The sequence below is a fragment of the Arachis hypogaea genome, chromosome 8 (genome assembly GCF_003086295.3).
Source record: "Arachis hypogaea cultivar Tifrunner chromosome 8, arahy.Tifrunner.gnm2.J5K5, whole genome shotgun sequence".
NCBI classification, from domain to species: domain Eukaryota; kingdom Viridiplantae; phylum Streptophyta; class Magnoliopsida; order Fabales; family Fabaceae; genus Arachis; species Arachis hypogaea.
Window position 1 is genome coordinate 31,303,543 of NC_092043.1, and position 25,194 is coordinate 31,328,736.

Consider the following 25,194-nt stretch of genomic DNA (forward strand, 5'->3'; position numbering starts at 1 on the left):
TTATTTATTATATATTTATATATATTAATTTATATATATTTTAATTAAATAATTAATCACTAAAATAATTAAATCTGTAATACACGAATAATCAAGTTTTTTTATAGTAATATAATAAATTTTTATATGCACTAGCTAATTAATAACAGATTTTTTGTGTATGCATAACAAATTATTAATTGTTAATATAAATGTAAATAATGCATGAAAAATATAAATATAAATAAGGCAGCAGAAAAAGATATAAATATAAATAAATTAATTTTCCCTCCTTTGTAAATTGGATTGCATCCTCTTCACAGAAAATGCTCCACTTGTAATTAGCTTCTTTCTCTGCAAATCCGTCGTTTCTCTCTCTCTATTGTCACGTAGTAACACAACACCATCTTTTCTTTTTTGAATCAAATCAAATTCCAAATCTCTCTCTCTCTCTCTCTCTCTCTCTCTCTCTCTCTCTCTCTCTCTCTCTCTCAAGAATGGAGATTGCTGCTTCCGAAGATTGCTCCGATAACACTCAACGACCAGACTCAGATAACGACCAACGAGTCTATCTCGTTCCTTACAGGTCAAAACTCAAACCATTCCACTCTGTTTCCTCAAATTTTGAATTCCATTTCTCTTTGCGTTCTTCAGAATTCCAATTGTCATTTCTCCACACACCAGACACCACAAAAATCAAATCTCGATTGTTCAGATGCTACTAACAACACTAGCAATGCTCCTTTAGGGTTTGCACACTCTACTGAACCAGCTGGCATGTTCTGATTTAACTTTATCTGTTTCTTCTATGCTGGCTGGGATCTGAACTTGTTTACATGGATTGAGCTTGAACATGTGAACTGTGAAGGGCATTGATGGATGATTCTGTGTGTATGTGATTCAGGTGGTGGAAGGATGCTCAGGATTCACCGCTGGAGGATTCGGAGAAGAAGAAGGGAGTTGTGTTTGCATCTCTGCCCGGTTCTTCTTATGCTGGTCCAATGAGGATCATCAACAACATCTTCAACTCGGATCTCGTGATGAGTCTTCGGAAGGAGGATGATTTGCAGGACTGTCGCGAGAACGGCGGTGAAGTGAGTGTGTCTGGCAGGGACTTTGCATTGGTATCTGGGGATATGTGGTTGCAGGCACTCAAGTGGTGAGTGAGTGTTCTCGTATAAAATCTCAATTCAGCCATCCCCTTGTGTTGTTATGCTGTAGCTAAGTCGAGAGAAAGCAATGGGCAACTTAAGCTATGTGGAGGGTTTTTTAAGTTAGAATGCATAGTGATGCAACCTTTTAACTTTAACCTGTGATTTAGATCCCATTCATTTCTGAAACTCAGAGCTGGATTGACACTTTGTACTATATGAGCTTCTCCCATAGCTTCTTATTTGTGTTACAGCGTTTTGATGCTTACGATAATTTAACAGTTGGCTCTCTCCATAGAGTTGAAACAACAATCTTGTATGCCAAATATTTGTGGAGAATTGGAATATTTATACTTGTCGGATAGAATTGCAAGTATTAGATTTTAATGTTTACTTGCAAATAAAAGTAGATTGTTGTTTCTAGCGACTAATGAAGTTTACTGACATCCAAAATTGTTGGTTGTTCATATCTTCATAATCATATCTTTTCTGATATTTCACTTAGGCATAGTGATTCAAAAAATGCGATGAAGGATGACAAAGGCTTTTCAGCTGCTGACGGTGATATGGCAGAAGTCTATCCATTACAGCTCCGGCTTTCTATTATGAGAGAAACAAATACATTTGGAGTGAGAATAAGCAAAAAGGTGTCCCTCTCTTTCAGAAGTTCCTGTTTCTTCTTCTTCCCCTTTTTTAGTGAAGTTCTTTTAGCATTGCTGTTGTAAAAGTTGTAGCTATAGATATTTGGGTTGGATGATCTCGTTAATTTGTCTATATATTTATACATTATGTCCATTTAAAAGACTGATTTGAGATGGAAATTGTTTCACAAAAGCACTTGTTAGTTGTTGTTGTTGTTGTTATTGTTGTTGTTGTGTGTGTATTCATCTGTGGATTGCCTAGTCTAATATGATTCATGCATTGTTAAGGAATGATCATTTCATTGTTCAGTGCCATTTTTCTGTTCAGATAATCAGATCCTAATCCATTCTTCCCACCTTTCTTTTAGGACAATGCAATTGAGCTTTTTAAACGAGCCTGCAAAATGTTCAGTGTGGATTCAGAGATGGTAATATAATTTTAATTTTACAGTTTTACTTATCCTGTTTTCTATTGATAATTTCACTTTATTACAAGAAATTGACTATTTTTTATCTTGTTATTGCACAGTTACGCATATGGGACTTTTCAGGTCAGATAACCCTTTTTTTTGCAAATGGTAAAAATCACTTCCCAATAGACTGTCAAAGGCAATCTGATAACGAGGTATGAGTTATTAGAGGTTTTTTTAATTATTTTATTTTATTTTTATAAATATTTCTTTGTTTATGCTTGTATTTTGTAATTTTACTCCTTGAAGAGAAGGTCAGAATTCAAATATAAATTCGGTCACTTAGCTTGCTAGTTATCTAAGATTAATGTTATGTATCATAATATTGTTGGATGCTTTAATGGATATTTTTAGAATTTGTTGAAGAAATGGCTTTGGTACATAGGTCCTCATGAACATGATATTCACTGTATTTCTTATTATATCCATGTAATTTTTTATTGGGTTTGATAGCTTTAGACAAATGTTATCATATGCATATTATTTGTGTTATAATATCAGGTATTGCTATATTTGACATTGGCATTTATTCCAGTGGATAAATAAAGTTTTGGAATGCTATTCATATTATTTGTGTTCATATGCAAGATAAAATGTTTCTGCTTTTTTTATCCCAAAAGAAAAATGCTTAAGGTTCAATCACTGGTTGACTTTATTAACTTGTAATCAATTATTCGCTTTGGACTGTGGACTAAAATGATGGCAGCTTTGTACAGAAAGCTAGTTGTTCCTTAAGCTATCCCTATTCAAGAAAATTTTCCTTTCTATCCTCTCTCACTTTTTCCACCACTAGTTAGTAATTCCGTTTTTTAGCTTTTGTCATTTTAGTTTATTGTTTCATTGTCTACCATTGCCATAGGTGTGTAGATGCAAAAACATGAGCTTCACAATATTTAGGGTGAAAACCATAAATATTTATTTAGCTTTCTGTTAGAATATTTATTTACCATCATATATTTAATCATTGGGTATAATTGTATTAAATGCCTTACTGGCCATATTAATTTGTGAATACAAATTATACACAGATTCTTCTGGAGTTACAAGTTTACGGGTTGTCAGATTCATTGAGATGTAGAGAAGGGAAAAAAGATGAGATGACAAATTTTTCTTCTGGTGCCTCAGTGAAGATGAATGGTAGTGCAAGCAGTATGAATTCTAATGGTGTACATGACAATTCCTTGACTTTCTCTTTGGGCCCTGGTGAAGCTGGTACCTTGGGATTGATTGGTTTACAAAACCTAGGAAATACTTGCTTCATGAACAGTGCCCTCCAGTGCCTAGCACACACACCAAAGCTTGTTGACTATTTTCTTGAAGATTATGGTAGAGAAATCAATCATGATAACCCATTGGGCATGAATGTATGTGATAATTTCATTAGCCTCTCTAAATTTATTGGCTTGCTAGCTCAAGACATTATTTTTCTCCGGACTTCTATGCTTTTGACATCTTGCACTTTTTCATTATCTTCTTCCTAAATTATTCTTGCAGGGTGAGATAGCTTTGGCCTTTGGAGATTTAATTAGGAAGTTATGGGCTCCTGGAGCAAGTCCTGTAGCACCAAGAATGTTCAAATCAAAGCTTGCTAGATTTGCACCTCAGTTTAGTGGATTTAATCAGCACGATTCCCAAGTTCGTACATCCAACCCTTTCATTCTATTTTTACTCACATTTGTAGATTCACAAGACTCATGTCTCATGTAACCTCAAACTCGCCACAATATATGTATATCTTTCACTACAGGAGCTCCTTGCTTTTTTGTTGGATGGACTTCATGAGGATCTGAATCGTGTTAAATGTAAGCCTTATGCAGAAGTAAAGGATGCAGATGGTCGGCCAGACCAAGAGGTTGCTGATGAATACTGGCATAACCATTTGGCTCGCAATGATTCTGTCATTGTTGATGTGTGCCAAGTATGTACTGATCTCATTACGCAATTATAAAATCAGTTTCCCAATTCACACATGATGTGAATCAATTACCAATCTGTAGAATCTGCTAGACTGGATTTATGATTTACTCAAGCATATTCATTCCTTTGCCTCATGGATCACATTCATCATTTTTGTGCAGGGTCAATATAAATCAACTTTACTTTGTCCTGTTTGTAGGAAGATCTCGGTGACATTTGATCCATTCATGTACTTATCATTACCTCTTCCTTCATCAACAATGCGGTCAATGACTTTGACTGTTATTAGTAGTGGTAGTGATGGAAAGACTCAATTATCTCCCTATACCATTTCTGTTACAAAACATGGAAAATTTGAAGATCTGACCCGTGCTCTTAGTATTGCATGCTCTCTGGGGGCCGATGAGACCTTATTAGTGGCTGAGGTATTTATTGTTTGTTTTAGACTCAAATTTGGAGTCGGCGTTTAGTGTTTTGAAACTGAGTGTCTTTGTTGATGCATTTCAACTGTAAAGAACTATATATTTTGAAACTTTGAGTGTCTTTGTTGATGCATTTCAACTGTAAAGAACTATATATCTGAAGCCAGAGCTATGATACAGGTATACAACAGCCGTATCATACGTTTTCTTGAAGATCCAGCTGATTCATTATCCCTAATCAGAGATGCTGACAGGCTAGTTGCTTACCGAATTATGAAAGATAGCGGGGATTCCCCTTTGGTCATCTTCATACATCAGCGGATGGAGGAGTAAGCCAATATGTTTTTTATCAGAATATATATTTTTGGTTTAAGTACTTCTCATTCTACAGTGTATCATAGAAATAGTAAACAGTTGTGCATGTGATGTGTGTAATGAATCTGGTGGTCATGGAGAATAATCAGACTCAAACACAGAAACACTCCCTGAATTAACATAGGGAAACAACAAAGAAATTACACGACTGAATAGTAAACTGGTAATGGCACTTTCAGAGGCCAAACCTCTCCTACTATATCTCTTCGAAAGGCCACACTCTTGACTCTCCTCAGTCTAATTCCTTTCCAAATCTAAGATAACTATACTGACTATTGTTTATAAGTCTCGGTGGGATCGAATGCTTTTTGTCTTAGGTCTTGTGTTTCTATAATCTCCTTTTTTTTTTGAGATGCTATAGCACTTGCTCCATTCATTTTGAATGTTGAGCCCTTATTCAAGACTTCAACTAATCCAATCCCCCCCCCCCCCCCCCCCCCGCGGCGCAAAAGAAAAAAAAAAACTCTTGTTTCCCCTTAAATCTTCCTATTCTAACAGAATACTCTCCTCTCACTTGCAAGCTAGGCAAGTTAGTTATAAAACCTAGACAAACCATTAATACAGTCAACTACCATTAAGTCCTTAGTTTATAACTGAATAGATTCCTGAAAAACACATCCAAACCTTTAACACAAATCAATTATCATTACTAACTGTCAGAGAGTTTTCTGTAAACTGCTCCAGCCTAAACTCATAAGCTCCAACTGGAAAAATTGGAAACAGTTATTAAAACAATGTAGAGAATGCCTTGACTACACTGATCACCAACTCAATTTGACCAATGGACGCTAATATTAGAGATTACTGAATTGGATCCTTAGCAGTTTATTTTGTTTGATCTTGTCCTGACACCAGTTTCTGGCTTTGTTAGTTTCGTAGCTTTGATTGTGTTTTAAAACTATGCAAATTTAACAACCTGGTTTTGCTAATTATTTACCAGGACATCTTGTTCTTCATGCAATAAAGTTTTCTTTGAAAGTCAAACGGCTGCACCAAGAAATATGAATTAACTTATCCATGGAAGACCTTTTGTATAGGATAAATATGAATTTCATCAAGGCCTATGGTTATTAAATATCTGGGGATTGCACATTCTGGGGGCAGATTGATTGGCCATTTTGAAAGAAAGACTTTTTGGTGAATTTATTAAATAGATATTTAATTCTATGCAGATTGTAAGTGTGAATTACATAAAGAAGCCTTTATTTTTACAAAGTGTTTATTTGTGATCATTCAAGTTAGCTATTTTAACACAATTTTAGTCATTCAGGTTTGATTTATTCATTTGCAAATGTGTGAATCTTAACCAACCATCCTCTACCAGTTGATACTAGATCGATGTGTACAAAATTGATGTATAACAATGACAATTTGTAGAGCACAATCAATCCCTTCCTTTTTCTTTTTTAAATCAAGGTTTCAATTTTAGTTGGTTGAACATGCAATGTTCTAACCTTGAAGCCTTAGAAGAACAAGAAGTTATGTGGTCGTGTGTAGGCTGAACTATTTCTTATCTTATGATCAATACAGCATAATATGCTCTGATTAAGCAGGGGAAAACATAATACATCCAACTGATCTAGTACTCACTCACAGATTCAAAAGAAAAGAATGGTTGGGTATACATGCTTTTTACATCGTTTTTCATGGTCACCCTTGATTTCCTTCTCATAAAAAGTTTCTGTTTGATGTAATTTTGCCAGGCTGTACATCCATGGGAAGTCGACATCAAATTGGAAGGCCTTCGGGATTCCTGTAGTGGCCAGGCTTTGCAATATTGTAAATGGATCTGATCTATGCAACTTATATCTAAAGTGGTTCTGTCCATTTCAACAAGCTGCTTTAGAAGATTGTGCTGCGTCTAACAAAAATGAAGCAGCAGCAGAAATGGCCACATCTTCTGATTCAGGTCCAAATGTGAATGAGTTAGATACTTCTTCAGATGGAGAAATTGAGTTTTACATTACAGATGAAAAGGGAACTGTCAGGAATTCCAAGATATTAATGGATGAGCCACTAACAATAAGTGGAGACTCAAGACTACTGCATGTGCTTGTATGTTGGTCAGAAAAAATTAAAATATATGACACAAAACTCTCTAGTTCATTGCCTGAGGTTTTCAAATCTGGCTTTTTGGCAAAGAGACCTCAAGAATCAGTTTCGCTGTACAGGTGCCTTGAAACATTTTTGCAGGAGGAACCTCTTGGACCAGAAGACATGTGGTTAGTTTAGTTGCCATTACATTTTATAATATTAGGAAAAATACTTCAATCTGCATTCCTTTTATTCTGTTCTATTTTTAATACATTTAACTGGATTACTATACATTGTAGCTATAGTGGATAATTTTAGTTTGGGATGCATGGGAGCACGCATTTATTCTGTCTAGTATTACTATCATTATTGCCTTACATTATCAGTTCGGGATTGCAATTGCATACTTGGTGCCCTGAAGTGGTGTCTTTTTAAAGATTGATCAGGGGCAGCTGTCTGTTTTATAATGAATTGGGCATATATTTTTAAGTTCTTAACTTCTGTTTGCAGATAACTTAAATCTCCAGATTAATTTCTTCTCCCTAATTCTTCCTTTCTGGAGTATGTAGAGCTGCGTTGAGTTAGGCTGCTTTGTTTCCACAATGCTAACCACACATTGTTGCTGAACTTTGTTTTCCATCTTAAAGTATTGCTGTATTAATATTTCATACTATTTCTGGTGCTTCATTTGTGTTCTATACACAAGGGTCATTCACTTGGGACATAGCCATTTGTTCGTGAAGGTAACTTATGATCCTGCCTTACTATTTTCTAAGCTGCAGTTTTCTGTATTGTCAGGTACTGTCCTGGCTGTAAACAACATCGTCAAGCTAGTAAGAAGTTAGATCTTTGGAGACTTCCTGAAATCTTGGTTATTCATCTTAAGAGGTTTCAATATAGTCGTTACAGTAAAAACAAGCTGGAGACATATGTTGACTTTCCGATTGATAATCTCGATTTGTCTGCTTATATTACCCTTGGGAATGACAAGTCTTATTATTACACACTTTATGCTGTGAGTAACCATTTTGGAAGCATGGGAGGTGGTCACTATACAGCATTTGTCCATGTAAGTGCAGTTTTTCCTATCCTGTTGCATATAAGACTCAGTTCTGTTTTTGCCATCAAAGGTTGCCACATTTTTGGATTGGCTTTCAGGACTCCATTAATTGGTTATTAGTCATAGTTTGTGAAAATTTAGTGTTATATGGTAGACAGCTATGGTCACTATGAAATGGTGGAGGGCATTTATTTGATATAAAATTCTATTCTGCCCTTTATGCAATTTTTAGTTTTTCATAATTGATTTTCACTCTTGAATTTTATATAGCATGGAGGCGATCAATGGTATGACTTTGATGATAGCCGTGTTTATCCCATCAGCAAAGAGAAGATCAAGTCTTCAGCTGCCTATGTTCTGTTCTACAGAAGAGTTTTTGAAGAATTAACATAGTGGTAGAGTAGCATATAGTTCAAAATTCCTATTGAAGCTGAATACCATTGATTAACGTTATTGGTAGCAGTCTTTAGTATACAGAGGGTAAATCTTGGCGCAATAGTGAGATTACTGCATTGTGACCTGGTGGTGACAGGATTTAGTTCCAGAAAGAAATGGTATATTCTCATGAGATTTAAGATTGTGTGCATCTGACCCCTCCCTAAACCTCGTGCATTGGACTGCTTTCTTTTTCTTAGGCTTACAAGTATACCTAACAAAGTAGCATTTTTGTCTCACTAAAAAAAGATTGAAGTTTTGGGCTAGTTGAATTTTTGGTAGGGAAGAAATGGAAACATAGGCAGCTGTAAGGAAGACTGTAACATAGTAACAACTAAAGGGGGTGAGAGACATATCCAAATTGTTTACAGTTGTTTAAACATGTAAAGAGAATCTTTGTTCAAACAGGAGTTGGATTAGATTCTTTGAATTAGTCTTTATTCAATCATTATTTTGGTTCTCGTTTTCATTTATCTTCTTATACTTGTGAATGAAAGATTTTGAATACATTGATGCTCTTCTAAGTATGTTCTTTCGGCATAAGGTAGTGATCCTGCTAGGGCAAGATAAAATTTCCTGGTTTGGTAGCTTCAAACCTTCAATAATAGGACTATAGGAGTGGAGAGAGAGAGAGAGTCGTAGGGTTACACAGTATGTCCCGTGTCTTTTTGCATCCTTCCACTGACACTGAGGCGGTGACTGTGAGAGAAAAGAAAGAATATTTGTGGGTTTCATCAAATTTACAAACATTTTATCTTACATTTGGTTTTCATTTTTTTTTTGTTTAATTGGATGATAGCAAACAGGGAAGTATCCCTTCTTTTCCATTAAATGATCCCAAACCTTTTTCTTTTTCTCCCCATTTTCCCTTTCATTTGAGTCTTAAACACATTGTATGGATATAAGATGGAAAATGAAAAAAAAATAGGAAAAAAGAAAATAAGAGAAAAGAAAATAGAAAGAAAAGTGGATTTTGTTGTACGTTGTTTGGATAAAGAAAAAATAGATGAAAAGAAAATAGAGAAATTTTTTTTTTGTTTGAATAGAAAAAAAAATAAGAAAAAATTATATTAATATCTTTATTTATATTATATATAAATTATAATTTATTAATATATTTAATTCATTGTTTTCAAGAAAAAAAGTCATTCAAATTAGTTTTTAAGATTTTAATATATTATCTTTATTAACAAAAAATATTTTTTCAAGTTATATTTTTTCATTGTCTTTAAATGTCATAAACGAAAAGATGTATGTCTATTTTTCAAACAAATGCAAATAAATAATTTTATGAAAGAATAATAAAAATTACTTATAGATTATATCATTAATTTTTTAATTATATTTAAAGAAAAAAGTGTCAAAAGAATAAATATGTAATTTTACCCTTATTTGCACTTCATTAATTCTCATTTTTGAAGAGAAAATTTTTATGTGAATTTTACATCACTTTTTTTCCTCAACTTAATTTTTCTTTTCATCCAAAAAAAATATATTTTTCTATCCATTTTCTTTTCTTATATTTTCTTTTCCTTCAAACTCTTTCAATCCAAACAATGTGTTCGAAGTTTCTTTCTATATCTTTGATTTGATGGCGCAAGAATGATGACTCTTTTTCTGTTAAAAATTGACGAGTGTGTCATATTTACATATTCACTTTCAAGTCAAAAAATGAATACTTACAAAAGAATAAGACTGGTGGTTTTAAGAAAGTCATTCTAAAGGCACATTTTAATAGTATAATTTTTTTTAAGTTTTTAATGTATTAGTTTTTTTATAATTCTTAGTAAAATATTTTTTTAAGAACTTTTTTTATATATATTTAAAAAAAAAGGACGTTGGTACAGAAAATATTTATTCTACTCTTGTATTGAGAAAAGGACAAAAATGGGTAGAATAATGCAATGGCAGAATGGCACAAAGCAAGTAAACGAAAATGATGCTTATTTTAAGCTAGATTGTGCAAAGAAAGCAACATTATGCGTTTTGGTTGTGGAAAAAACCGTTGTCACAGCATCAGTGGAAATTGGAAAATTAGTAGTAGCGTAACGTGTATTTTTGTTATGATAGGTTCTTTAATGTCCGACACTTGTTTGTTGTGGGATGGATGGACCACGTTAACATGGTTTCCAATTTGGTGTAAGGAGTACCAAAAGAGAACCCATCTTCATTGTTGATAGTACCATGGTACTTGGGGCAGGGCAGCCTTAAACAACCCCAGGACCACTCACTTTTCACATTCTGCTCTCAACATTCTGTGGCTCTTACTTCTTTTCACACCCTTTCATATTGCCACACATGTGTATCCTATTATATAAACCTTTCAACTAATATATTTCGGAGTAAAGAATGTAATTTGCTATTAAAAATAATAAAAAATAAAACATTTTAAATTCAAAATCCTAAATCTAACTATTAATATAAAATATGATTATTAATAAATAAAAATTATAACTTATTTAATTAACAAAAAATATAATATTCTTTATTTAATAAGAAACATTTAAAAATGTGGTCAATAATGCTAATATTACGGGGTTTGTTCTTACATTTTTCTCTTTATCACCACTAACTAAATTCTATTATTATGGATAAACTAGTTGTTTGAAAAATTACATCAGACTAAATCAGTTTGAGGAAATATAGCTTTTTTTATCAGTCCGAAACTCTAAGATGTTGAATAAGAGTTATATATATATATATATATACGAGTTCTGCTAGGTATATACTAAAATCAGTCATTAAAATCAGTCACTAGTATAAAATATATATTAGAATACAAATATATATTAAAAATAAATTAAACTATACATATATTTATATAAAAATATATTTGTGACTGATTTTAGTGTTCAAATAATATTTTTGTATATATATACTAACGATTAACGAAGTAACCTTAATAAACACACTTATAATAGTGATTATACAGCAACAGTACGAATTACGGAAGAGACCAAATTAACATTATTGAGTATTTTATTGACCCATAAATTATTTTATATTATATTATTAACCACACAAGACAGGCATTCGTTATAAAGGAAGGGTACCCCAACAAAAACAAAAACAAAAAAGACGTGGGTCGTCGGAAACATTATTTTAATGCTAATTATTATAAATTTCAGTTATATTTGTATAAAATTCAATCATATATTATTTGTACAGCAAAATACTTAATTTAACCACTTACTATTTTAACATTTTTACATATACGAATTTAAATACCTAATTCTATTATTATAATATAAAACCTTTTTCTACACTTTTGACAGAAAAATAACAATTAAATTTAAATAATTATTATATTTTATCCATCTATAAATTAATTGTTTATCTGATAATAATTTATTATTTACTATTTACTTATTATTAATATTTAATGAAAATATGATATAATACTTTTGTGTAAACGAATCCACACCAAGAGTATTGTGTAATATAGACTCACTACAACTTAGGATAACTTCAGTTTGATTCTTTTTAATAGGATGCCAATATTGATTAATCTCTTTTTTAAATATTAATAAAGAGAGAAAATATTTTTTTTATTGACACACTTCATGTTATTATTACACCCATTTATATGCATATAATGAATGCAAAATATTCTGTACATATAAAATCACTAAATTAGTATCATCTTAATCAGATATATGATCTTATTTTTCTGTTATATATAATTAGAGCATGCAAATTCTTGCTTTTGGTCTATACAGTATACATTTTCTTTAGATATTGAATGAAACAATTATAAATAATATTTTTTACATTAAAGTAATAAATCTTAAGATTATTATGTATACAAAAAATATATATAAATTACAAATAGTGTATTTAAATAAAAATTACATCATTTAAATAAAAAACAAAGTTTAAGAATAAATAATTGAGATAATTATTATATTAGTGTGTGTGGTCCGTAAAAGAATCTCTCGTTGTTTGGGAATCATGGTCCTACCGGGTAATGGCAGCCAAGCACAATGAAATGACAGTCCGAAATGGTTTGCAGAGACATCCATTTATTATTTTCTGAAAACCAAAGATAAAGTCAAGTAGTCATCTTATCAATGTCACAATGTCCATGTGTGTTATGTTTTTGTGTATAAGCCTATAGGGTGTTTTTCTTTTTTTTCTTTTTTTCTTTTTTTTCCCTCAAATCTGGTCTAAAAGATAAAGTATATTTTTTATTTTTAATATTTATAATTTTTTTAAAAATATTCATAATATTTAGTTTTATTAAAATTTGTTCTTAATATTTTTTATATTATTTAGTTTTATTTTTAATATTTTTTATTTTTGTCAAAATTATTTTTGAATATTTTTAATATTGTCTCTAATATTTTAGATAGAATTATTATTTAGGAATAATTTTAAAATAATAAAAAATATTAGAGATAAAATTAAATAAAATTAAACGTTAAGAATATTTTTAACGAAAACAAAAAATGTTAAGGAAAAAAAAACATATTTCACCCAATAAATTATCTTTTAAATTGCGTCGTGTTTTAATTTGTATATAATAATTGAGATACGGATATAAATAAAAAGTCATATATATTAAATTTGGAAACAGGTATACACACATAAAATAATTTGCTTTTTGTCTTCCGAAAAATAAAACTAGAAAAACAACGAACTTATATAATTTTATAATTTTATATATATTTATGTCTTATTCTAATTATCAAACGTTGTTGTCTTGAAGCATATGAAATGCGCTTACTTAAAATGTTTACAATCATATGCGTCTATACATAAATTAGACATAAAATGTAAAACAAAAATAAATAAATTGTAAAAGTTTTGAAACAACATTCATTTATGTTTTTTCTCCCAACTATATCTCTGTTTTCTTGTTTGTTTCAGACAAGATCCAAGCCACACATGGGATCCAATTAAGCCAGCAAACCTGCTTGATTTGACGTCTCAGATTCTGTACTTTTAACCTTATCCCACCAGACAAACCTTTAACCTTCTCTTTGATCACTCTTCACACTCTCTCACTATTATATATATTTATATATATTTATCTTCACTTCATATAATCATCCATCATAATCATATGTTTAATAGTAGTTACTAGTTAGTACTATGCAAACAACATGGATATTATGATCCTTATTATATACACAATCTTGTCAAAGTAATGTAACGTAGTTAATAACTTCATTTTAGATGAAAATGTTTACATGTTATTACTACCTACAACTAATTCAGTCATGGTACATTATTTAACATCATCATTACCATGGATTATAATATAGTGTTGTTAGTTTATTATTACTTTAAAATCTAAAATAATCATGTCACGTCTTTCATAATTTGTGTGCGACTACAAGTTATTTTCAAAAAAAAAAAAAAGAAAGAGAAACGAGAAACTCTCTCAATAGTGAATACCAATTAATTACTTGAAATTGAAAATTTGAATGGAATGTAATATAAGCATGTGAGGGGAGTGAGGTGCGGGTATAGGTTGTTATATAAGGATCATGAGGGGCAGCGAATGTAGTACGTAGCAGTGGTTTCCTTAAATCAAGGATCGAAGATGATGAATCAGAGACAAGAAAAGACCCCATTAGATTTAGGGCATCACTAAATAGTGAACTATTTACATAAAGCCTTTTGACCAATTATAGCATATCCCACTCCTACTACTGTATGTCTAACATACGTCATGTCAATATGACTCAACCATTTTTTTGTAGCTACTCCATTTTCATTATCAATTCTCATTGGAAAAATAAAATCATTGTTGTTATTATTATTACTATTTTATTTTCGGTAATACTATATACTAATATTTTTTAGTTAAATTTAATTAAGTCGATATAAATCTAATAATATATATATATATATGCTATTTATTTTTTATTTTTTGCGCTTCTACAACACAGAAATTTTTGTAAAATTATATTTATTAATATAGTACAAAATTTTTTTCGCATATCACAAACTAATCAATATATATGAGAAGCCAATAATAATAAATGAGGATGAGAGAAAATAGAGAAAAAAAATTAAACAATAATAATAAGATAATGATGGCATTAGTGAAGAAGAAGAAGAAAATGATAACAATAACGATGATGAAGACAATTATAATAGTAGCTACAATAATAGTACCGTTGATAAAAGAGGCGCAAGAAGATGATAAGGACAATAATAAAAGAGGATAAAGAAAAAGAGAAAATAATAGCAAAAAAAAAACAACAACAGCATCATATGTACAAAAGAAAAAAGACACAAGATAATAAATTTACATCTAATTTTACTATATTATTATTTACAACAATGATTGATTTTTTTTAGTAGTAATCATAGGCTATATGTTACCTTTCTTTTTCTTTTACCTCTTCGTATGGTTTTACCACAAAAATAATATTTTTAGAAATAATATTTGTATTATTATTTTTTCCCTAAAAGGTGTTAGGAAGATATATATAAATCTCATGACTGAGCAGAACCTCAAAATTGGGATCTCAACTCATTTTCCATAGATAGTTAGTTCTTGTTAACATTGCTTTTTGTGAAACTTGGACATGCTACGAATTTAGGAATAGAAGGAAAAAGGAAATTAGGGTTTTACTTTAATCATCCCCTTCTTACAATTCCTTTTTCCTTAAAAGATTAAAAAAATAACTTCTGCTAAAATGACAGTGAAGACATGCATGCAACACTGTGTATTGTTCCTTTAAGAAGGCTGTGCTGCACAATAGGTATATATATATATCTATGATTTTTTGGCATAGCTGTGCTCCAAATATAACCATTACCTTTTTGTAATATTATATTTTTAATTAATTATTACCTCTGTTTTTTCTTTAGGCCCTTGTTAAATTAACTGAGGAACAATATTTTTCTTGCTTCATAATATTTATCATTTTAAAAAAAATTACATTTGAATGGTATGTATTAGATTTTTAAAATGATAGACATATATTATAAGATAGAAGAAGTATAATGTTATTTATGTATATATCATGCAGTAAATAGGGACTATAGGAAGAGAGACACAAAACACTATTTAGAGTAGGTGCATGAAAACATACACAAATTTGTGTCTGTATATATAATGTTTACCATTAATGATACATTTTAATATATGGGGTTTGAGGAATCATATATAGTTCAAATAAACCCAGAGCACAAAGCTCCAACCCTTCAATAATAAAACATGTATAAAGAAAAACACGGTGGTTAAAAGACTGTTCCACTGGGTAACGAACAACTTATACCCAAAAAGGGTCAAACAGTAACAATTTCAAAAATGAAAAGCACTATTCATGTGGTCCTCATCAGCTTCATTGGATTATCATCGAAAGAATAAAATATATAGTAGTAAATAATAAGATTCCATCATCATCAATAATTGCAATCATAGATAATAAGAGAAATACATAGATACTTAGATAGATAGATTATTATTACTACTAATCAAAATGAGATGGATCTGTTGTAATAATAATAAGTGTAGTACAGTGTAATGTTGACTTAATAAAGTGCTCTCCAGATAACAACAATTAATGCTATAACAAGAATAGCAATAATAATAATAATCATTTCATAACAACTATAACATATAATAGGGCAATACAAATATACTATTAAACGTGAGAGGATGAGGTTAATGTTCAGGAAAGTTTATCCCATCCAGTTGTGTATGATTGGGATATCTGATCAACCCTCTCATATTTTTTCACAGATTTAGGTCAAGCATAGAAAAAACCAGCTGATACTCATAGGCTTCCATTTATATCAGTAGAATCCATTAGACTTTTGAGTCCCTTCCCCTTGGTCCAACTTTGCTTGTTTGTTTCCATCCAGCTTTAATCCAAAGTGAATGTGAGGGAAATGAGCCCACTGCATTATTCAAATATTTAATATAATTAATAATAATTTATAAGATCAGACAACAATCAAAAGAGAGAATTAAACTATATAACATGCAGCAAAATAATTAATTAACCTTCATAATACTTTCAAGGGTAAATTTCACTCAGCTGTAGGACCGAAGTTAGCTAGGGGTCATTTTATATATATAAATATAACTCATCAACATTATGAAAAATAATCATTAAAAATTTAAACACCTATTTCATTTACACTCATATAGTCATTTTTTTTTAATTTTAGTGTAATGATCACTCTAATATATAAAATCATGTTTTTTATTATTAGTAAATTGTATTAAGTGTCAACGAAAAGTTATTTTTAAATATACTAATAACACAAATAATAATAATAATAATAATAATAATAATAATAATAATAATAATAATAATAATAATAATAATAATAATAATAATAATAATAATAATAATAATAATAATAATAATAATAATAATTACTATTATTATTTTCAATGATCAATTCTTGTAATATTTTTAAGTTTCACGCCTTAACCTATATGTGGTTTTAGATATGTGATGTACTACAAATTAATATCATGCATAACATTTTGCACTGCCTATATATAGAAGCAATTTGACTAAAGAAAAGCATAATTAAAATGGAGGTTATGCATAAATATGACTAGGGCCCCTAGCTTTGTTGCATATATGATTGGGAAGTTTGGGCTAATATCATCATGAACAATGGAATTGAAGATGCATGCATGTACATAATGATCAAAATTATGAATTTTGCTGATATAAATTACACGTCATAGGTAGAGCACGTGAAAAATTAAAAAAGGGATAGTACGTCTTTTATCTATTGATACAAGTTTTAACCGAATCATATCTAAGGTATATATACCCTGATGTTTTAGCCAGAAATCACTTAAAAGTAGCAGTTTCATACAGCATCCATATATAGGGCAAAAGGAAAAAAAATAGAAGTATTATATTAATTATTTATGGTAAAAACCTCTTTTCAACTTTGGAATGATCAGTATTGTAACTAAAGAATTTTTTACAGTATTTACAAATTTTGTCTAAATTACTTAAATGAAAATGTTGGGAGATGTATTTATTATGGGGTGAAAACTCAGGTGAAGTCGGCTTCACGTGAAGTTGATATCTGAAAGTCGTTAGATAAAAATTTAGTCAAATCAGTCAAATCATTTAACGACTCTCAGATATCAATTGCACGTGAAGTCGACTTCACAATGGAGTTCAATTTTTTTTAATATAAAATTAGAACATGTGTAATTTTTAGACATTATATATAGAACTCGTCTTAGTATTATTATGATTAAAGTAAGGTAAAATGAGATACAATGTTTTAGTTTTCAAGAGATTGAAGATATGTTATTTTTTCAATATATTGTTTTTTTCTTAGTCTCTATGAGTTAAGCATTTCCTCCTTTTTCTTTTCTCTAATAAAAAAAAATTAGAGAAGCGAAAGCAAATGCTCTTTCCTAGGAGAATATTTTTATATCATCATTTCCCTCGTACAGACTTCGCTAAGCAATCGCATTTGAATTCTTTAGGAATGATTATTTTGTCGTAACCAAATATGTGTGTAAATCTTGTATATTATGTCTCACATTTGTCCCTACATCTTCTTTTACACCATTTTTGGTTAGAGGAGATTGGTTCCTTTGCAGGGTCCACTTATCTGCTAGGATTTCAGGACTTATAACCTCATTTTCTTACCAATCTTTGTACGTAAAAAACGTGTAGAAATTTAATCTGATGGATAAATACTATCATGGCTGCATGTATACACAGTCTGTCATTATTAGATTAAAGATTATTTACGGAATTAAAGGTTAAAGATTTAGGATACAATGTATACATATATTTTAAGAAATATTGGTATATATATTTTTATAAATTTATAATAAAAAATGTATATTAATATCACTTAATTTTTTTTTAAAATCCAAATTAGTATAACTCTGACCAGACTATATTTGTTCTTTCTCTTACGAATCACGTATTCAGAAGATATATAAAACAGAAAAAAAAAACTGATTGATAAATATTTCAATTGAGTTTGATAAAAAGAACTATGCAGTTGCCACGTCCACCAAGGTCAAAGAGCAGCGAGCAATAAAGTGATGGAAAAAAATAGTGATAGGCCATAGATGAATTCATATGACAGAATGAATATGCAGAAAATGGAAAAATAATAATAAAAGCTCTCAAACTCACATTTTTGGCTGCTGTGCTGAAAGCTTCCCTGTGGCTTATGTCTGGGTTGCTAGCCTTAATTCTTTGGATTTCCTCCCTGATTAATTCAAATGCAACCACCAGCTGTTATCTTTCTATTTTTTTTTCATAACTAAATCATCTATTCTTCAATAAATTATATGCTAAATATAATATAGTAGATTTTTGAAAATTTTTAATAACCAAAATTTATTAGCTAAAAATTGTCAAAATTTATTACTTTTAACTTTATTTAATATATCTTGTAATAAATAAATACAAAATAAAACAAATTTTGACCTTTTTTTGTTAACTTCTAGCATTACCATTTTCAAAATAACTGATTTAGATATCTTGTAATAACTTCAGTGCCACATTTGCATATTTGTCAAGATGCTAGTAAAAATAGTTAAATTAACTGACTTTTGATCACTAAATTAAACTCCTGTCTTTTTTTTCTTTTATATTGGATAAATCAAGGTTTTGTAGATGAATAATGCTATTTATACCCATGTCACAGTAAATCTTACTTGTGAAAAGATGTCAGCCACTGGAAATATTATTTAAAAAGATAAAAACATAGATATTAATTGTAAAATTCTATCTGTCTGTCTATCTATCTATCTATGTATCTATCTATCTATGATTTAATATATTACATATAAGATTCATCATAAATTTAAGTCAATATTAAATTCTTCAAGTCTATGTATCCGCAACACTTTTCTTTGTAAGAAAGCTAGCATTTTAATATGGTCTGTGTTGTTCTCCAATTTTTGAATAATCTATTTTTGGAAAAAATAAAAAACCTAAACTATTATAACTTGTTCTTTTTGTTTTTATTACTTCAACTCTTTAACCTTCAAATCGTGATTATTAATTCTTTTTTTCATCTTGATAAACTGCATTCATATGGTAACAAACTAACAATACATTTATAATGGGACCAAATCATGAAACTCACGTCTAGTAGTTTTTATGTAAAGTTAATATTTAAAAATTATTAGATAATTTAATAAGTCTAAATAAATTATCATCTAATGATTTTCAATTATGATACGAAGGCAACTGTATATAAATGTTCACCATAAATATATTATGCTATAAGCACGTATAAGTGATAACCTACCAAAAAGAAAAAAGGAATAATCAAGTTTACAGTATACTAGAGTGTATGGGAAAATGCAACGATGTTGACGATTTAAAAATTGTAAATCCGAAATATTATACTTACTTAATGAACCGGTTATAAGCAGAAGGAACACGTTGTCTCTTTTCCGGAGCTGTGATGATCAAAAGATTATTTAGTATGAATATATTGATGAGTAGATTACACACAGAATGTAACTATAATTTATATATAACGGTGATAAATTAGTTTTTTATTAACACGCACTAAAATATGATTTTATAAATCCATTAATCAAAATCATATTGAGCTATATATATATACATACTAGCTAGAGGCAAAATTCACTGTTACATTGAATGGAATGTGATAAAAATTTCTGTATAAGGTTTGTGGTAACATATTTACGAAAAAAGCTAAGCATATGTGTTTAAAAGATAGCTTGATTTGTACAGGTTGTTAATTATTATTTAATTTGGGTGCTATGATGGTAGATTGTACTTATTATTATTGGGATCTGTCAAAATGAATTTGCATATGTTCTAGGGCACAGGCAAGACTGCAACCAAATTAAATAATCGATGGGTCTATTTATTTTTCTCATGTAAGGTCACTATCTGTGTTGAAGTGGGCACTTAACTTTGATGTAAGAAAAAAATGAAATGAAATGAAAAGGCCAATTTGGGTAGCATTGTACCAAAGAAAACCGGTTACTCAGAGAGATGGACGCCCACTCTCATGAAAAAAATAATCTGAGTTAGTTTCTCATATGACAAGTGACCTCAAAAATAATGATGTGTGTGTTTATTTTGCTTCTTCCATTAATTGTCATCTGCCACTTGTAGAGTTTTCAGTCTGAGTCTTTTTTGTCCTCAACTTCTGGCTCAAAAGGTTCACCTTCAGCCTGGCCTAGTTAAGTACTCTCTTGTTTCATTCATTCATTCATTAATTAACTTTAGCTTCATGATTCATCATCATCATCATGCCAAATGCTAACTACTATTTTCAATGAGACAAAAAACAAATGTATTTGTGTGTATATGTATGTTCAAAAAGAAATTAGCCTCTTTTTCCTACAAGAAACATGTATTTATTTGTGGAGTGTGAGACTCACGACGAATGGGAGGGATCCTAGGTTGGGGATCATGGTCTACAGGATCAAATGCTGCTGATAACTTGTTGCATCTTGATGAGGATGATCCCAGTTCCTTGCTGCTTGGATCTTGGAAGCTCAGGTGCTGCTTCTGTGACTTGCATTGTCCACAATATAATTAATAGTAACACATAGAATTAATATATCAACCAAAGTCCAGTTTATGTGGCATACAAACAAATCTATATCCCAATAAATAAAGGGAAGGGAAGGAAGAGAAGGTGAAAGACATATATGTATGTATATATATACCTGATGATGGTGAGGGTCTTGAGGAGGCAATGCTTGAAGAGATGCTCCCATGTTAACTGATAGCAGATTGGCACAATGCCCACATCTAACTGTCACTATGGTCAGCAAACTGCTACATGGAACACTAACCTGCCAGTACCCATTTTTGGAATACAACATACACAACCAACCACACATATCATATTAATTACAACTTCATTATTTTTACAATTTCAGTAACTAATTAAAAGCTAAATCATCACCTGCTTAATTTCTCTCTTTCTCTCTCAATGCCAACACTCAAAACTTTGCACTATAACTAAGTGAAGGGAGAAATTAAACATCAAAGGTTAAGTAAAGTTGATTTTCAGGTTATAGATATATATATGCAAGGTTTTGTAACATTTTGTTTGAACCATCACCACAGGAACGTAATATGTCTGAGCTTTCAATTCAAAACTCGTTGTTATATATGTCTGTAAGGTGCGGTGAAGCTATATATAGCACATTCCCAAGAAAAGAGGTTCCAAGCATGGACAAGAGAAAAAACAAAATTAAATCTTTGGAAGAGAAGACATAGATGAAAGAGAGGTTAAAGATGAGGACAAGAAGCTAGGAAGCTTGAGATACGGAGGTGAGTAATAATATTTGCTTTCATTATGAGAGAGAAAGCTGAATGAATGTGAATGGACTCTGATCTATCTACTTTTTATAATATTAATGGGGTGTCCACTTTGCTTGTGTATGTGTGTTGTATGTAGCAGCATATTGAATCATCCAAAATCCATGTTATAGTAGCAAGCAGCAAGGTGATATTGTGATATGAAATAAGGAACCTGACATGGGCTAATTCAAAAGTTAGCACTCTCACACAAATGTCTCACTTTGCTTTTTGGCTGACACTGCAAGGCAAGGATGATAAAAGATGGAAATTGTAGCCTCATCGATAGAGAGAGAAGGGTGAAAGGGACTTGACTATGGAACGGGCCATGGCAACACCGTTAACCACTACTGCTACATAACAGATCACAGGCTATGAATAAAGGAAAACTCTGTGGATCATCATGTCATAGATACATGAATTGATGCTGATTAAATTTTTCACTGCTCTCTCTTTGTGCAGTGTTATCTCCATTTGAGGGATGAGGGAAAGAGAGATAATGCTTTCTCAAAAGGAGTAAATTTCAACAGAGATATTATGATGAAAGGCATCAGAGAGAGTGTGGTAAAAGTAACCAAAACCCTTTTTTTTTCCTATATAAAAAAAAAACTAAAGCTATAATAATAATAATTAAGGAAGAGTAAATTAAACAAACACATAGAGTGCATTATTTTTGGGTGGTGGGAAAATGGGATTTTGTCTTGATGTGATAATCTCTATCTCTAATATCTCTGAGAGGTTCTTGTAGAAAAGAAAAGAGAGGACACTGCATCAGTACACTTAAAAGAAACATGTCTGAAATTGTGAAAGAAAACTTGATCATCATCATCCGAAAAAAGAAGACGCTTCACTGCCAAAACTCATCATCATCATCAACACAACAACACAACATAGCACCCCTTGGTCCTTCATAACTCATCACACATACAGAAACAGATATACTTTTTGTAGAGAGAGAAATAGAAATAGAAATAGAAAGAGAAAGAGAGATTTTAATTTCATGGAAAACCTTTGTGTTAATTATCCTCAAGTACATACAGAAAGCAAATTAAAGGGAAAAAATAATAAAAGAAAAAGAAAGAAAAGCTGAGACATTATATTATTGAAACATGGCTAGGCTTTTTGTACAAACATATAGCATATGAGATCATATATACCATGCTATTTGTAGTCACCTGAAGAACTAAAATAAATAAAAAGAGTAAGATAGAGGGGGAAATTAAAGAGCTCTCTATATATAGTAGAAGAAGAACCCTAATACACCTGGGAGTAGAGATAGAGTAGCCCTACCTACTCATCGTAGCCCTTATATATATATTATGCTTTTTAATTTCATATAAATTAATCAAAATCTTGAAAAATTTCTTAGTTCTGACTTACAAATCTCCATTTTCATCTCTCAAATTAGGACAATTCTTAATTATTACTTCCTCAATGAAAGATCCACAATATATACATAACACCTTTACCTCTAAGCAACACAGCTGAACCAAAACTCAGTTTTCATTTTTCTCATAAAATATAAGTTACTATGTAGTAGGAGGAGTCAAATCAAATTCTCGATCTAAAGCACATTCCAGCTTAGAAATTCACTTCAATTTCGATCTTCGCTATAATCGTGATCTCGATAACACAGGAAATAGAACATAGCAGCTCATCATGAACAAGAAATTGTATGTTATATTAAACGAGGTAAGCTTAATTAGAAGAAGAACAAGATGAGAAGATTGAAATTAAAGAAGCGAGGAAGAAGAAGAAGAAGAAGAAGAAGGAAGAAGATGAACTCAGAATTGTACCGCTAGAGTGGTGTTGCAGAAGTTGCAGTAAACATAACAAACACGTTCGGTTCCCATCATGTCCATTTTTTTTTAAAATAAAAAATAAAATATTTGTTGTGAAGAGTGAGTGTTCTTTATTGGCTGTGCTTAGTAGGTTTATATAGAGAGATCAAAGAAGAAGAAGGAGGAGGAGAAGAGAAATAAAGAGAATTCTTTGGCTGAAACAAAGTGCACACAGCACAAGCTTAGCTAGATAGATCAATGGATTTATTACAAGAGACCCCAGAAGAAAACAACAAAGAAAAATTAAAGGTTAGTAAAAAGGAGAAAGAAACTTTCTTATTACTATTATTACTATTTGTTTTTTGTTTTTTCATTTTTATTATTATTATTAATTGGAAAAGATGGAAAGGGAAAGGATGTGTACAAAAATCTCAATGGTGAGGATGGGACTAGTCTGGTCGGGGGGTGGGGTTAGCGGCTTTTGATTTTTGAAAGAAAAGATGGATTATAGGATCTATCTATGTCTATGTATATATCATCAAAATGTGTAACAATTCAAATCACCCCTATTATTTTCTACATCCTAGGTGTTAACCCAATGCCACAAAATTTTATTCGCTTGATTTAAAAAGTTTATAATTATATTTATTAGGACTACTAAATAGTAAATACTAAATACTCCTGTCTTAATACTAGTAAAATTGTTTGAATAAAATGATTGATATTGCAATTGAAATTGGTTGTGCGCGTGTTATTGAGGGGAGAGTGGTGTGTTATGATTGAGAAAATGAGTGGGTGGGAGTGACCCATCTCTCTAAGGGCACCCTGCCCTTTGTGTAGCGGACTAGGGGGGCGAGATATTAATGCTTCGGAATGTTTAAGGGCTCTTAGTATTATTATTATTATTCAAGAGAGAGAGAGAAGAAAGAAAGGTTATAGGGATCAGAGAAGACATGCTTACAATTTGTGTCATTCAAGTTTGATTATGCTATTATGCATCTCAAAAGAAAAGCAGGGTGACAAATGGTGGGTTTGCTTGCTTAGTTTACCACTTTCTTCATTCTTTGATATTTTTATTTATTTGTCTTAACAACACTTTTTCAAAGTCTATTCTGACCCTCAATATTGGGCTACACAACAACACAATCTTTGTTCAAGTTGAAGGAACACTGAGAAGGGTGTGCTAAATCAAGCTGTCTAAATCAAATTATTCTAAAGTCCTAATAAGAGTGTGAGTTTGTGTTTTTAATTACAATACATATAATAAGTCAACAGGAATTGTTGCAAGGGTGTTACTAATAATGACGTCGAAAAGACTATTGAAAATAGCAAACACTCCAAATTAGCTTTTGTCCATTTTTGTGTCTTGTTATCTATTCAGCTGTACTAATTTGCTAATTGATTAGACATATTACTGTCCATATATTCACCTATTTATTTTTATCTTAATTACTATTATTTCTTTCATTTTCATTTTCCTATTCTTAGCCTCCTTAATTAACTACTCATTCAAAATAATATATATCATTTACAGTTGTATTTGTATAAAATTAATAATTAGAAATTGTTACATGATAATTATATAATGATTTTAACTATTAATTTTATATAAAGACAATTTTACACTTGAATTTTTACCTTAACTTATATTACCT

The 25,194-nt window shown here is 30.7% G+C and overlaps 2 protein-coding genes across 4 annotated transcripts; one reads left to right on the plus strand and one right to left on the minus strand.

Moving 5' to 3' along the window:
* The first annotated feature begins 275 nt into the window (after positions 1–275).
* LOC112706970 (ubiquitin carboxyl-terminal hydrolase 8) lies at positions 276–8,953 on the plus strand. 2 transcript variants are annotated; one of them, XM_072201052.1, is made up of 14 exons: positions 276–565; positions 634–754; positions 884–1,138; positions 1,636–1,777; positions 2,140–2,199; positions 2,301–2,396; positions 3,270–3,605; positions 3,736–3,876; positions 3,989–4,159; positions 4,320–4,583; positions 4,761–4,909; positions 6,659–7,177; positions 7,788–8,058; positions 8,320–8,953. In XM_072201052.1, the coding sequence occupies exons 3-14, from the start codon at positions 981–983 to the stop codon at positions 8,440–8,442; spliced, it is 2,430 nt and encodes an 809-aa protein (XP_072057153.1). In that variant the 5' UTR covers positions 276–565; positions 634–754; positions 884–980; the 3' UTR covers positions 8,443–8,953. The 2 variants fall into 2 exon arrangements, with proteins under 2 accessions (XP_072057153.1, XP_025614299.1); XM_025758514.3 differs by lacking the exon at positions 634–754.
* Positions 8,954–15,887: 6,934 nt separating this feature from the next.
* On the minus strand, positions 15,888–23,889 carry LOC112706971 (putative axial regulator YABBY 2). 2 transcript variants are annotated; one of them, XM_025758516.3, is made up of 6 exons: positions 23,555–23,889; positions 21,119–21,247; positions 20,828–20,957; positions 19,819–19,867; positions 18,588–18,663; positions 15,888–16,347 (listed from the first exon to the last, which is right to left on the minus strand). In XM_025758516.3, exons 1-6 carry the CDS (start codon positions 23,618–23,620, stop codon positions 16,243–16,245), a joined length of 555 nt encoding a protein of 184 aa, XP_025614301.1. In that variant the 5' UTR covers positions 23,621–23,889; the 3' UTR covers positions 15,888–16,242. The 2 variants fall into 2 exon arrangements, with proteins under 2 accessions (XP_025614301.1, XP_025614300.1); XM_025758515.3 differs by having other exon boundaries at positions 20,828–20,963; positions 23,555–23,870.
* Between the last annotated feature and the right edge of the window lie 1,305 nt (positions 23,890–25,194).